A 13,530-nucleotide genomic window follows, 5' to 3' on the forward strand; every position below is an offset into this window, starting at 1 on the left:
GGCTCTGGCCCTCAGCACGGGCCTGGGCCCTGGTTGGTCACCTGGCTCCAGGGAGGAACCGAGAAAGCTTAGCCCCCACCCAGCCCCACGCCGGCTCAGGTAGAAAAGGAATTAAACAGTATTTGTGTCAGCTGGAGACATTTGCCGAAAGGTTAAACCCACAGCGGAGCCGGAGGCTGGCCCTCCTGTGGCGGTATTTAGAAGATCGGTAAGCTCCCTACCCCACCCCCGCCCCCATCACACCCCCTGGGAGCAAACGGGTGGGGCACTACTAAGGGTCCCGGCAGCCCGCTCTGGAGGGGGCAGTGAAAACCCCCCAGGCATGGAGGCTGGGCTGCCAGGGGTGAGGGGCTCAGGTGGGTCGGCTGCAGCCTGGGGCAAGGGACGCTCTGGGGCCACCCTGTCAGCTCACGAAGGGGGAGCCCAGCCCCCACCCTCAGCACCGGGGTCTGGGCAGATCCTGGCAGAGCCGTTCAGGGCACACGTCGGTGTTGGAGACTTCCCCTGGGCCAGGGCCTCAAGGCAGGTGCCACCGAGACCTTGTTCTAAAGTTGTGCAGAGTCCAGGAGCTGGGACCAGCCAGGGTCTGCCCCAGGCACAGGAGGCCACTGAGAGCCAGGGGGTGGTGGGGTTCCTGCCCTCACAGGGACTTTGCAGGGGAGGGAACACCCAGGAGAGGCGGAGAGCAAGGTGGGAGAGATTAATATCCGGAGCAAGACAGAATAGGCATTGCAGAGTGAGTGACGGCCAGACTGGGCTTTGTGGGATGTGTAGGAGCTCGCCAGGAAAAATGGTGGATAAGAAATGTGTTTCACACTGGGTGTCATGGAGCCCGAAACCCTCCTGGAGGAGGAAGCGGGGGTAGTTAGGGTGACAAGAGCAGCAGGGGCAGGTGAGAGGGGGTGCTTTCCTTTAAACCAAACTGCTTCCAGAGGGCAATGGGGAGCCATGAAGGGTTGTGGAGTGAGGGAATGATGCTCTTTTTGGCTAAGGTCCAGGAGGAAAGGGGCTGTGATAAAAAGTGGGTGATTCCTGGGGTTCCAAAGGGCGCCGGTGAGGTGGACTGAGGTAACCTGGTGACCGGTCAGGGGTGGACCTACGGGGCTGGGCGGGCATGGAGACGAGGACTTCTGACGTCTGCTGTGTCTGCCAGGTCCCCCTAGCCTGCGGAACCCCAGCTCCAGTGGCTGCACATCAGGCCCACTCCCTCTCCAGGAGGGAGCGGCAGGTCAGTGGGCTTCCACGCGGGGTCCTCCTTCCCTCTCCACACTGTTCCTGCTGACCCCTCACTGCCCAGAGTCCCTTCCACGAAGCTCTTTTTTTTTCCAGAGCGAGAGGAAACCTTTCTCTGAAGAGCCCAGAGCTGCTGCTGGTCCCACAGCCGCAACGTCCACAAGCCTTTGCCCAAAGCCGTCCTCTCCCGGGGCGCCCCTGTCCCGGGGCGGCTGACACCAGCATGAGCGTGGTGTCTGCAGCTCAGAGGAACCCGCGGGCAGGTTGTCCTCAGGTGCCCCCGGGGGTGATGGAGCCCTGGGGGCCGGCTGAGGTGGATGCAGGGGGCTCAGGGGGGCTTCCGGGAAGGAGGAGGAGAGGGGGGACTCAGGACCCTCTGAGTTCAGGGATGGGAGAGAGTTCCCCCAAAGAAGGGACCAGAGGAGAAGCCTGGGTCTGGAGGTGGGCGTGAGGGAGCCTCCGTGAGCTGGGCTGCAGCCTCCACACAGGTGCTGGAGATTCCCCTGTCCCCAACCCCAGCCGCCTCCTCCACGCTGGAAGGACTGTTTCTAGTCGTTTCTGGGATGTTTCTAGTCCTGCCGGACGCCTGGGGACCCGGGAGCAGCGGGCTGGGTGGGTACGGTTGACACCTCTGTGGATGGCACCCCATGGAACCTTGCTGTGGGACCCTGTTGGGGAACTTGCTGAAAGGAAGAATCGCCTGGAGAAGCGGACAGCCGCCCGAGGTCTGTCCATCCGTCCATCCATTCATCCATCCATCCAGGGCGGAGCCCGGGCCTCTCCTCTCGGTCCCCAGGCACCTGCACCAAGACCCACGGTCCTGCACGGCCTCCACCAGCGGGGTGCCCAGCACGGCACCTGCCCCGTGTCCCTGCCAGATTCCCCACCTGGAAGGGTTAAGGGGGCGCCAGTTGTCCCCGGCCCCGCAGAGTGTGCCCACCCCCACCGGAGACAAGATGATTCACAGCGGGGCAGGCGGCCCCTGCCTGGGTGCGGTGACAGTGGCGGCAATTAGATTTAATGGGACAGAGCCCTTTCTCCTGCGTCTCCCCGCTCCGCGCCCACCCCGCCTCCCTCAGGCAGCGGAGGCAGCAGCAGGCAGGAGAAAGATGCGAGGGAGGTGGGAGGTGGGGGACCCGGGGAGGGGGGGCTCTGACGTCAGCTCTGCCTATAAGAGGTTGCCGGGCTGAGGGCTGCTGAGAGAGCCCTGGACCTGGCCGGTGTCATGCCCACCCCCAACACCGCCACGCCGCAGGCCAAGGGCTTCCGCAGGGCCGTCTCCGAGCTGGATGCCAAGCAGGCCGAGGCCATCATGGTAAGAGGGTAGGCTTGGTGGTGCCCGCTGGCCGAAGGGGACCAGGAGCAGCCCAGGGCGTCCCCGGGCTCGGGGTCCGCATGGACGACTCGGACCCAGACTTGGCGTGGGGTCCTCTGCCCAGGCTGCGTGGGTGACCCTGGTGCCTGGGTGTCTGAGTCTGTGTGGGTGGGCCGACTGGAGCCAACATGTGCATGAGGGTGTCCCGGGCCCTGGCACAGCTTATGGTGGAGGGTGTGGGCCCCTGGTGGATGGAGAGGGTGCCAGCCTGAGTTGAAGGGGTGTCTGGATTCTGGGGCAATTCCTGCTCATCATCGCCCACCCCCCCACACACACATCCATGTTCCAGGTGTGATCAACCCTGCTTAGCGACACTGGGTGCCAGCTGGGACCGTCCCCAAGCCGCTACCACTTAGGGAGTTGGTGCTGGCCAGACCCACTCGGCCGGCCCCTCGCGAGACTGGATCACGGTGGGGTGGGGGTCTTCTCGGCCTGGAAGAGGAGGTCTTCAGTTCATCCCCAGGGATGCCCGGGAATAATCAGCTCCCTGCACATTTAAGACGGATTTTTGTTTCTAGACCTTTTATAGAAAACACAATTTGAGTTCCAGAAACAATCTTCTCGGGGTGGGGAGTGAGGGAGCTGTGGGGTAGAGCCCCCCGCCTCGTGGAGGCCCAGGACCCTGGCTGTGTCCACACTCCCAAGGTCCAGTGGGGATTCAGGGAGGAGCTTGCCCTGCATACCCCCTCCCCCCACGTTCCAGACCCGAGGGCACTCTGGGAAGTTCAGCTCCAAGGGATGCCCCCCCATGCAGCTCCCTCTTCGTCTGGGCCTGGGGGGTCTCTGTGCATGGGGGCATCATGCTGACCCAGGGGGTTGACAGTCTTGAGGATAGGCTGTGGACAAGGGCACCTGTATCCAGGTGGAGGGGCAATGTGGCCAGGTGTCCCTGTGCTATGAGGAAGTGCTGGTAAGGACCATGAGGAGAGGTCACTCACACGAACCCAAGAGGCTGGGTGGGGGACGCAGGGACTGGGTGGGGGCGGCTCCCTGCCAGGCAGCCAGGCACCATGCTGGCTGCCCCCCCTGCCCCCACCCTGAGCTCTGCCGTCCATCTGGGGGCCGAGGGGCAGCTGATGAAGTGCTTGAGTCACTCCTTCCTGTCACCTAATCCAGTTAGGGCCGGCCTGGGGACAGGCGACACAGCGCCTTGGTGCCATGGGTCCGTGGTGCACCCCAGCCCCGACAAGGCCAGGACACGGGGGGGGGGGGGGCGAGGTCCTGCCCAGCCAGCCAGCCGGTGCCTCCAGGGCACACAGTAGGCGCTCACGGAGGCAGCAGGGCTGGTGGGTCCGAGAGTCCCGGGCAGAGCTGGGCGGCCCTGTCCCCACAGTCTCCACGCTTCATCGGGCGGAGGCAGAGCCTCATCGAGGACGCGCGCAAGGAGCGGGAGAAGGCGGCGGCCGCGGCGGCCGCCTCGGAGCCGGGGGAGCCCCTGGGGGCCGGGGCCTGCGTGGAGCGGGACGGCAAGGCCCTGCTGAACCTGGTCTTCACCCTGCGGGGCGCCAAGCCCACTCCGCTCTCCCGCACCCTGAAGGCGTTTGAGGTGAGGGCAGCAGTGGGCCTACAATGGGCGCCAGGGGCGTGGGCGCGGCGTGGGCAGGACTCAGGCCACTGCCCAGGCCACTGAGCGCTGCAAAGGGAGAGGGTCGTAGGAGCTCTTGTCACCCCCCCTCCAGGAACTCGCTGAAGCCACCAAGCGCTAGGCCTGAGGCCAGCGAGCCCTGCCGCCCCGCCCACTCCCCACGACCACCTTGCGTAGGTGCGTGAGTGGGCGTGGCCCCCAGGGAGCAGCTGGGGCCCGGGTCCCACGTCTGGCCTGGTCCTGAGACTTCGTGTGGCAGTTGATTGTGTCGGCTGCTCCGGCCACAGGGGGCCCGGCGGGCTGCAGACTGGCCCCCGGCACAGGCACCCAAATGACATTACAGCCAGACTGCTCTCCAGCTCCCACCACCGTGGCCCTAAGGGCTGGCGTGGAGACCCAACACCCCTCGTGGCTGTTGCCAGGGCAACGAGAGCTGGTGGGGGAGCTGACCCTTCCCACCAGCCAGCCAGCCAGCCAGCCACGGGGGCTCAGTGTTGCTCAGCAGGGGTCTGTGCCTCCTGACTCGCCGCAGGGGAGCCAGCGTCTACCCCCAGCCCTGGGCATGGCCGGTGGGTCCACATGAAGCCACCAGGGATGGCAGGACCTTCTGACCAGGCTGTCTGGGTGTGGCCGAGGGACACAAGACAGCATCACCCAGAAAACTGGGTCAAGGGGACCGCTGGGACAGCTGCTGCTAGACAAATATGACAAACCTCATTTCCCCGCCCCAAGCCCAGGGTCTAACGCCTGGGGGGGGGGTCAGGGCGAGCGGACCCCAAGGGCCTTCCTCCTCACCTCTCCCCTCTCCCTCCTTCTGTGTCTCCTCAATCTCTCCCCTGATTTTGCTCCTTAAGACATTCGAAGCCCAAATCCTCCATCTGGAGACCCGGCCTGCCCAGAGGCCACGGGCGGGGGCCCCCCACCTGGACTATTTTGTGCGCTGTGAGGTGGCCAGTGCCGAGCTGCCGGCCCTGCTCAGCTCGGTGCGCCGCCTGGCGGAGGACGTCCGTGGCGCTGGGGAGAGCAAAGGTGAGCCGGGCCAGCTCTTCCGCCCTGGGAGCGGCCCCCTGACCCCGCAGGGGAGCCCCGAATGCCCAGGTGGTGTTGCCGGGAGACCTCCGCCCTGCTGGCTCTGGCCCTCCTATTCCCCACCTGTGTCCGGGCCTGGGTACCTCTGGCTTCCACAGTCCCAGGGCCACCTCGTCCCAGACTGTCCGGGGAAGGCTGGGCCACGCTCCCCCCACAGCCCACTGCTCACGGGGCGGCCCTCCTTCCTTCCCTCCTCTGTGAAGTCCTCTGGTTCCCGAGGAAAGTTTCAGAGCTGGACAAGTGTCACCACCTGGTCACCAAGTTTGACCCTGACCTGGACTTGGATCACCCGGTGAGCTGGTGCCTCTCCAGACCTGCTGGGCCCAACCACATACCCCCTGTGCTCATGGGCCGGTGGTGCGTGCAGCCTGGTGGTGGGGTGGGGGCGGGTGCCCAGCTCCCAGCAGAGTCAGAGGTCACACCTGGGCTGGTGGGGCGGGGAGGGGCAGCAGGAGAGCCCCCTGAGCTGCGTCCACTCTGCCCGCAGGGCTTCTCGGACCAGGTGTACCGGCAGCGCAGGAGGCTGATTGCGGAGATCGCTTTCCAGTACAAGCAGTAAGGAGGTCCTCCGGCCCAGCCTGCGGACCGCCCCCGCCCTGCGGCCCCCCGCCCTTCCCCCTCCCACCCTGCAGTCCCCCCACCCTGCAGCAGATGGGCTGGGGGGAAGGGCCTCTCTGCCAGCAACACCCCCACCCACCTTCACTGTCACATTGTCCCTACGGTCGGTCCCTGTGTGACTCGGGAACCCCAAGTCACAGCCAAGCAAACCACAACACAGAGCGGTCAAGCAGTAATAGAGGCCACACAGCCCCAGCCCTTCCTGTCCACCCCCTACGTGCCGTCCCCGAGGGGTCCCTGCCTGACTACTGGTCCCTCCACAGTGGTGACCCTATTCCCCGTGTGGAGTACACGGCCGAGGAGATTGCCACTTGGTGAGACCCTGTGACAGCGGCTGACTGGGGAGGGGCAGGAGTGGGGACAAGGAGGGCCTGGGTGTGACCCCTCTAGAGTCCCGTGTTCACAGTCAGTGGCTCCCAGAAGGACAGACTGAGGCCAGTGGGGAGGGACTTCCTGAGACCCTAAAGGTTGGCCTGGTGGGTCGTCCAGGAAGCTGAGGGCTGCCCACCCCCACACTTGTCCCCTGGAATCCCCTAAACCGCGGGTGAAAGCTCCTCCCAGTGGCCAAGGGCTTCGGGAGCCTAGGACGGGCCACACAGCAGCTGCTCCATGGGGAGCCCAGGGCCCCGGCCAGGCCTGAGTCCCCCTCCACCGGCCACCCGCAGGAAGGAGGTGTACACCACCCTCAGGGGCCTCTATGCCACCCACGCCTGCCGGGAGCATCTGGAGGCCTTCGAGCTCCTGGAGCGCTTCAGTGGGTACCGTGAGGACAACATCCCCCAGCTGGAGGACGTCTCCCGCTTCCTGAAAGGTGAGCCACTGGAAGGACAGACAGACGGACGGATGGAGGGCCTGGGAGCGGACAGTCAGCCCCCCGGGGCCCTGGCCCTCCCGAGGCTCTGACCGCCCGCCCGCCGTGGCCCTTGCAGAGCGGACAGGCTTCCAGCTGCGGCCCGTGGCCGGCCTGCTGTCCGCCCGGGACTTCCTGGCCAGCCTGGCCTTCCGCGTGTTCCAGTGTACCCAGTACATCCGGCATGCCTCCTCGCCCATGCACTCCCCAGAGCCGTGAGTGTGCTGCAGTGTGGGGCGGCCTGTGGGCTGCTGGGACTCCACACAGGCCAGGGGGAAGCCCCCCACCACCACCCGGTCCAGGCCTTGCCGTCACCCCTGGGGGTGTAGGGGGAGGGGTCCCGGTCTCCAGCTCCGCCCCTTCTCCCCGCCCCCACGCAGGGACTGCGGGGCACATGCCCATGCTGGCTGACCCCCCTGGGGGTGTAGGGGGAGGGGTCCCGGTCTCCAGCTCCACCCCCCTGGGGGTGTAGGGGGAGGGGTCCCGGTCTCCAGCTCCACCCCTTCTCCCCGCCCCCACGCAGGGACTGCTGCCACGAGCTGCTGGGGCACGTGCCCATGCTGGCTGACCGGACTTTCGCCCAGTTCTCCCAGGTGCGTCCTCCAGGCCTCCAGCCAGGAGCCGAGGTCAACCGCAGGGTTACAGGCCCAGGCTTGGGGCTGGGGGTGGAGGGGAAGGGACTCCCTGAGCCGCTGGGCCTGAGCCCGTCCAGGCTGGCCTGTGCCCGCTGGGGCCCAGAGGTGTCAGGGAGATGGCATCATCCTGAGAAAGAGGGGTGGGCGGGCTCAGACCAATTCCCGGAAGACCGCTTTGTAGAAACGATGAAGTATCCTTTTCCAACATGGGCCCCTGGGTCAGGAGCCCATGGCCTGTGCTGCCACCTGCCGGCCCCCCCAGGAACACCAGGGAGCCGTCCTGGGTGGGCCCTGATGGCGCCGAATCCAGGCTGCCCCGTGGGGTTGCGGACACCCCCAGCCCCTCCAGCGGGTGCCCAGGCAATGGTGGTCGGAGCTCCCCCACCCCCCGTCAGCCTCGTCCTCCTCCTCCTTCCGCAGGACATCGGCCTGGCGTCCCTGGGAGCCTCGGACGAGGAAATCGAGAAGCTGTCCACAGTGGGTCCCGTCCCCTGCAGGGCCGGCGGGTGGGCTCAGGACCCAGGGGGTGCAGGTGGGCCCTTCCATCTGGGCTGAGGTCTCTGCTTCTGTCCAGGGAGTGTCCCTCTCAGACCGTGGCCGCCCCGGGGGCTGGGCCCGCTCTGCCTGGGTGGGTGGTGTCGCAGGGGGCCCGGGGCAGTGGGACGGCCTCTCCGGCCGACCGGACCGGCGCTGTCCCCCAGCTGTACTGGTTCACGGTGGAGTTTGGATTGTGTAAGCAGAACGGCGAGGTGAAGGCCTACGGTGCTGGGCTCCTGTCCTCCTACGGGGAGCTCCTGGTGAGACGCTCCTGAGCGAGCAGCCCCTGGTGGGGAAGGGGTCAGGTCGAGATCCCAGCAAGGAGGGTGGTCTTGGTCTCCCCTCCTGGGTTTGGGCCTCCCAGGAGGGTGGAGAAAGCCTGTCTCTGTGGTGCCCGGGCCACAGGAAGACCCCCCCGGGGGGGAGGAGGGCACGCATCTGCACCCCGAGTCAGTTCCCGAGGGGCCGTGGGGCGCTGGTCCTGTGACCCGTGGCCCCCCGCCCCCAGCACTCCCTCTCAGAGGAGCCCGAGATCCGGCCCTTTGACCCTGACGCGGCCGCCCTGCAGCCGTACCAAGACCAGACATACCAGTCCATCTACTTTGTGTCCGAGAGTTTCAGCGATGCCAAGGACAAGCTCAGGTGGGCCAGCTCTCAGAGCAGAGACCACCCCCTGCACCCACCCAGGGCCCCCTAACGGGGTGAGCTTGTGGGCAGGCCTGCCACGCGAACCCATTTCACAGAGGAGAAAACTGAACGCCTCCGTGACCACACCCTTCCCCTACAGCAGCACCCCCCCCAAAAAAAAGTCTGGGAGTGGGATAACTGTGAGGCCTGGTGGCCAGGACGAGGTCAGGCCAAGGCCACCCACGGCTTCTCAGGCCGAGTCTGACCTTTGCAAGAAGGATCTGTGAGGTCCCTCCCAGCTCCTGCCCTCTGAGCAGCTGGGGCCGGAGGGTGGGGTGGACAAGAGGTGTGGGATGCTCAGAGGGGCCTGGAGGCCGTGGAGAGTTCCCTGGGACGGGGACTGGGGGTGCAGTGCGGGTTGGGCAGGTCCTGACGCACCCTATCTCTTTAACCTGGGACAGAGGCCCGGAGAGGGGAGAAAGGGAGGGTTGGATCTCACACACAAGCTTGAGGGCAGATACCTCGCTGGGACTCTCTGAGACACCCCCAAAAAAGTCTGGGAAGTCTTCCTGGAGGAAGAAGTCTAGCTGAGCCGGGCCTTGATGGGGGAGCAGAGAGGGATGGGGTTGTTCTGGAGGCTGCAGACCCTTCCCCAAGCTGCCCCAGCCCCTCCCTGTCCCCACCCTCCACAAAGCCCCTGAGTCCCCCACCGAGCGACTGAGGGTCCCTGCCGGCCCCCTCCCCAGGAGCTACGCCTCCCGCATCCAGCGCCCCTTCTCTGTGAAGTTTGACCCATACACGCTGGCCATCGACGTGCTGGACAGTCCCCAAGCCATCCGGCGCTCCCTGGAGGCCGTCCAGGACGAGCTGCAAACCCTTGCCCACGCACTGAGTGCCATGGGCTAAGTCCAGGGGGTGTGACCAGCGGGCCCTGGTGGGCTGGCCTTTGGGTTCCCCAGGCCCTTCCCCAGCCTCCCCGACCCCTGGGTACCAGCACCCCAAGAGCTTGCCAAAGATCCTCCCTGCCGGAGGGCCCCGCGCTGCCCCCGCCCTGCTCCTCAGCCAGCCCTTCCGCTGGCATCCTTCGCCCCGATGTGCCACGTGCCTTGCTGTGTGCTGCCCGCTCACCTCACCATCTTAATAAAGAGAAGCCCCATGCCTGCTGGGTGTCCGAGTCATGTGCCCCTAGCCTCTCTCAGAGGTCTCCCCTCCGCCTCTTCTTCCTGCACAGCCTCACGGGGCGGCCCAGGCCAGCAGGGGGGCCCTCCAGGCCGGAGTTCCCTGCTCAACCAGAGGGCCAGCAGCTTGAGCCCCCAGCAGCTCCCGAGGGCCGAGGGGGTCCTGGCCGAGCTCCCTGTCTCTGTGGGCTGTGTGGAGGCAGGGAGGAGTAGCCAGCCCACGTGGGGCTGGGCACCAAGGGGGAGGGCAGGGCACACGGCAGTGCCGACTCCAAGGTCCACCTGAGAGGGGGACAGGGCCCCAGGGGGACAGCCCGGGAGTGCAGGTGGAGTCCCGGCTGCTGCATGGGATCCCTGCACCGCCACCAAGGGCAGGACCTGGGGTGTTTCCCGAAATGTGAGCCGGTTGCTCGGTGAACCCTCCGGACGTCAGTCTCCCCAGCAAGGCCACTGGGGAGCTGGATTCTGGGTTCTGTGAGGCCCCCCACGCTCACGTGAGGGGATCTGGAGTGGCCCTCCGTCTGGACCCCCTGCCTCATCTAGGGCGGGCCCTCCTCTCCCTCGCTTGAGGGGGCAGCCCTGGGGGAGGGGCCTGGCTCCTTACTTCCTGCAGGCCGGGGTGATGCCAGCCCTCTTTCGGGCTTCCTGCGCTCCCTCCGGCCACCCCTGACGACCCCCCTGCAGCCCTAGCTTCAAACCAGTCCTGGTCAACTCCTACTCATCCGTCAATGCCCTCCTGGGCAAGGCCTCCCCTGATGGCCTGCCCTCCTCCCATATGCTGGGCCTTGAACACCTTGACTGCTCAGCCCCGTACCGCCTCATGTCAGCCCAGGAGGCCCCAACGAGGGCCGTTTCTGATGGCGGGGAGCCCCGTAGGGCCCCCGGCAGAGGGCTGATGGCCGGCCTCATCTCCCTCTGGCCCTCCTACTGACCCCTGGGCTCTGTCCTCCCACCAGATCCTCCCTTGTCCAGCCTCCTGCCCTGCATGTCCCTCTCAGAGAGGCTCCGAGGGGTTCTCCGGCTGTGAAGGGACCTTGGCGCTCAGCGCTTTCTCTGCAGGGAGGGGCCCGAGACCCCGGTGCCACCGGTGCTGAGGGAGGTTAAGAGACAGCGGGGGGCAGGTGGGAGTCCAGGTCACCCCCTTCATGCCTGTGCAGGGGGAGTTGGGGGGACCGCAGGGGCTCAGCCCACGTGACATCGGAGCAAGATGAAGGGGTGGCGGGGCCAGGCCTGGCAGGGGTCAGCACGGGAGATGGACGGGGCTCCAGGAAGAAGGGTGGGGTCAGCACGGGGAGATGGGCGGGGCTCTGGGAGGAAGGGCGGGGGTCAGCGCGGGGAGATGGGCGGGGCTCCGGGAGGAAGGGCGGGGTCAGCACGGGGAGATGGGCGGGGCTCCGGGAAGAAGGGTGGGAACCCAGAGGGGACTCAGGTGAGATGTGGATAGGCCGGCCACATCCATGGGGCCCCGGGGCCAGGCACCGCAGGGGAGCCACGAACCCCACATTGAAACGAAGGTGAGGGCTGCTGGCCCCTCAAATCCAGCCCTCCCTGCAGCACCCTCCCGGGAGCTGGGGGCCGCAGGCGAGCTGCTGTGCTCAAGCAGAGGAGGGGACGGGGTCATAAGCAGAGAGATCTCCCTCCTGGTCCCACCCCTACAGCCCAAACCGTTCACGGGGCCTTGCAGGCTGACCAGGGCCAGTGGTCAGAAGGCGGGGGCGGGGGCTGAGGCAGGAAGAGCCTTCTCCTCTCACCGCTACCTCCCTGGACTCGTGGAAACCAGGGCTCTGCTCCCTGGGAGATGTTTGTCCCCCGCTGGGTGGGGGCAGCCAGGGGCCTGCAGGCCCCCTCATTAAGAGTCTAATGACCCCGTGTCCCTGAGAGGTGCTGACGACCAAGGAGAAGTTCTTGCAGACCCAGCACTGGGCAAATGACCCAGAAATTGCAGCCTCAGCCCCCTCCACCCATGGCCCCCAGCCATCTGCCACCCCTGGGGCTCTAATGGGCCAGGCAGGTTGGGGACTATAAAGCCAGCCGGACCCAGTGGCCCCCAGCCCTCCGGACTAGCTACCTCTGCAGGCCGTCAGAAAGCAGGTCAGTCCGGGGGCTCCGAGTCAGCCGTGGGCTGGGGCTGCCCTCCCGCTGGGGTTCAGGGTGTCAGGGCTCTCAGAGGGACGTGAGCTCTTTCTTCCCTTAGAGCATTTTGGGCTGGCAAGGGGTAGGGGTCCCTGGCGGGGGGCGGGGTGGGGGGCAGCGTGCCCCTCGCCGGCCTCAACCCGGCCCGCCCCCAGGTCGCCGACGCCCCGCCATGGCCCTGTGGACACGCCTGCTGCCGCTGCTGGCCCTGCTGGCCCTCTGGGCGCCTGCCCCCACCGGGGCCTTCGTCAACCAGCACCTGTGCGGCTCCCACCTGGTGGAGGCCCTGTACCTGGTGTGCGGGGAGCGCGGCTTCTTCTACACGCCCAAGGCCCGCCGGGAGGCCCAGGACCCGCAGGGTGAGCGCTCGCCGCCCTGCCCGCACCCCCCCCCCGGGGAAGTCCTGTGGGTTTTTTGGGTTTTTTTTTTTTTTTAAGGAATAATGTTCCTTAGGTCACATTCTAGAAGTGACCGGCAACCCGGTCAGTGTTGGCATCCCTCCGTTCCGCCTCATTCTCTGTGGTCCCCCTGCTGGTCCCCCCACCTACCGCCCCTGCTCAGACAGGGGTCCCCTCTGCTCCTCTCTGCCTCTGAGGGCAGCAACTTCGGGGGCAATTCCATTCGGGGAGTCAGGCCTGGGAGCTGCTGACTGTCTGGGGAGACACGGGGACAATGGGGGTGCCCTCTCCTCCCACCCGAGTGCCCATGGGGAAGGGCCGGACTAGGGCGGGCTGTATGCCGTAGGAAGTGGGGGGCAGGCCCGTGCCAGGCAGGGAGCAGGAGCACCTATTCAGGTTTCCTGGGGGCCGAGGGCAGGACGCAGGGACTCCGCCAGGCGGCGGGCACCTGCTGTCCCCGGGGCTGGGCAGGGGGTCCGCTCTCTGCCCTGACGGTGGGTTCTCGTCTCCTCGGCAGTGGGGGAGGCGGAGCTGAGCGGGGGCCTCGGCGTGGGCGGCCTGCTGCCCCTGGCCCTGGAGAGCTCCCTGCAGAAGCGTGGCATCGTGGACCAGTGCTGCACCAGCATCTGCTCCCTCTACCAGCTGGAGAACTATTGCAACTAGCCAGTGCCGCCGGCGCTGTGCCAGCTTCCCGCGTGCCCGCGCTGCGGCTGACTCAATAAAGCCCTCAATGAGCCCCGCGCTGTTGTCTGTGTGGTGTCGGCGGCCGAGGGCTGGTGGGGGCACAGGGGTGCGGGTCAGGGTGGCTGCCGTGGGGCGCCCTCCCCGATCCCCCTTCTCTCTCTTCACTCACTGGGTGCCCACGGGCACGTGGCAGTGTGGCAGTGCCCCCTCCCCAGGTGGCCAGCCCCTGTCCCCTGCCCTGTGTCACTGGGAGGACTCACGGCCACCTGGCTATGTCAGGACAAGACAGAGAAGGGTGTGGGGGTCTCGGGCTGGGAGGGGGGGCTGGCTGGGAGCTGACACCACTCGCTCACAAGCCCGGAGCCCTCGGGCTCCCAGGGGCATCTGGAGGAGACAGAAAGGGCCACGAGCAATGTCTCCCCCCTGGCCCCAAGAGGCCGGCTTTTAGGGCCGTTTGCGACGGAGGCGCCCCTTGGAGGGAAGAGGCTGGGCAGGGAGTTACAGGGGCAGGGACAGAGAAAGGTATGAAAGGCTGCCCACACTGGGCCTTCCTGCGTGCTCCCCCACTGCCCCCAACTCTGGGTGGGC

At 66.7% G+C, this 13,530-nt stretch overlaps 3 protein-coding genes across 4 annotated transcripts in view; 2 read left to right on the plus strand and 1 right to left on the minus strand.

Annotated features, from left to right (window-relative positions):
* The first annotated feature begins 2,437 nt into the window (after positions 1-2,437).
* Positions 2,438-9,708, plus strand: TH (tyrosine hydroxylase). 2 transcript variants are annotated; one of them, XM_066252354.1, is made up of 13 exons: positions 2,438-2,548; positions 3,942-4,154; positions 5,048-5,222; positions 5,486-5,574; positions 5,770-5,837; positions 6,164-6,214; positions 6,566-6,711; positions 6,830-6,965; positions 7,274-7,343; positions 7,806-7,862; positions 8,087-8,182; positions 8,431-8,564; positions 9,296-9,708. In XM_066252354.1, exons 1-13 carry the CDS (start codon positions 2,459-2,461, stop codon positions 9,453-9,455), a joined length of 1,485 nt encoding a protein of 494 aa, XP_066108451.1. In that variant the 5' UTR covers positions 2,438-2,458; the 3' UTR covers positions 9,456-9,708. The 2 variants fall into 2 exon arrangements, with proteins under 2 accessions (XP_066108451.1, XP_066108452.1); XM_066252355.1 differs by having other exon boundaries at positions 8,491-8,564.
* MRPL23 (mitochondrial ribosomal protein L23) overlaps positions 5,310-13,530 on the minus strand; it is a 177,358-nt gene continuing 169,137 nt past the window's right edge. The window contains exon 6 of the mRNA XM_066252361.1: positions 5,310-5,319. The gene's annotated coding sequence lies outside the window, so the exon portion shown is untranslated. The remainder of the gene's footprint in view (positions 5,320-13,530) is intronic.
* Positions 11,727-12,995, plus strand: INS (insulin). The gene is made up of 3 exons (XM_066252353.1): positions 11,727-11,818; positions 12,016-12,219; positions 12,776-12,995. Exons 2-3 carry the CDS (start codon positions 12,033-12,035, stop codon positions 12,919-12,921), a joined length of 333 nt encoding a protein of 110 aa, XP_066108450.1. The 5' UTR covers positions 11,727-11,818; positions 12,016-12,032; the 3' UTR covers positions 12,922-12,995.

This window comes from Saccopteryx bilineata, chromosome 1 (assembly GCF_036850765.1).
Source record: "Saccopteryx bilineata isolate mSacBil1 chromosome 1, mSacBil1_pri_phased_curated, whole genome shotgun sequence".
Classification (NCBI taxonomy): domain Eukaryota; kingdom Metazoa; phylum Chordata; class Mammalia; order Chiroptera; family Emballonuridae; genus Saccopteryx; species Saccopteryx bilineata.

Coding starts and splice junctions, on each gene's coding strand:
- TH (XM_066252354.1), top strand. CDS start 2,459: ATGCCCACCCCCAACACCGCCACGCCGCAGGCCAAGGGCTTCCGCAGG. Junction 4,155..5,047: donor GCACCCTGAAGGCGTTTGAG/GTGAGGGCAGCA, acceptor TTGCTCCTTAAG/ACATTCGAAGCCCAAATCCT. Junction 7,863..8,086: donor AAATCGAGAAGCTGTCCACA/GTGGGTCCCGTC, acceptor GCTGTCCCCCAG/CTGTACTGGTTCACGGTGGA.
- INS (XM_066252353.1), top strand. CDS start 12,033: ATGGCCCTGTGGACACGCCTGCTGCCGCTGCTGGCCCTGCTGGCCCTC. Junction 12,220..12,775: donor GGAGGCCCAGGACCCGCAGG/GTGAGCGCTCGC, acceptor TCTCCTCGGCAG/TGGGGGAGGCGGAGCTGAGC.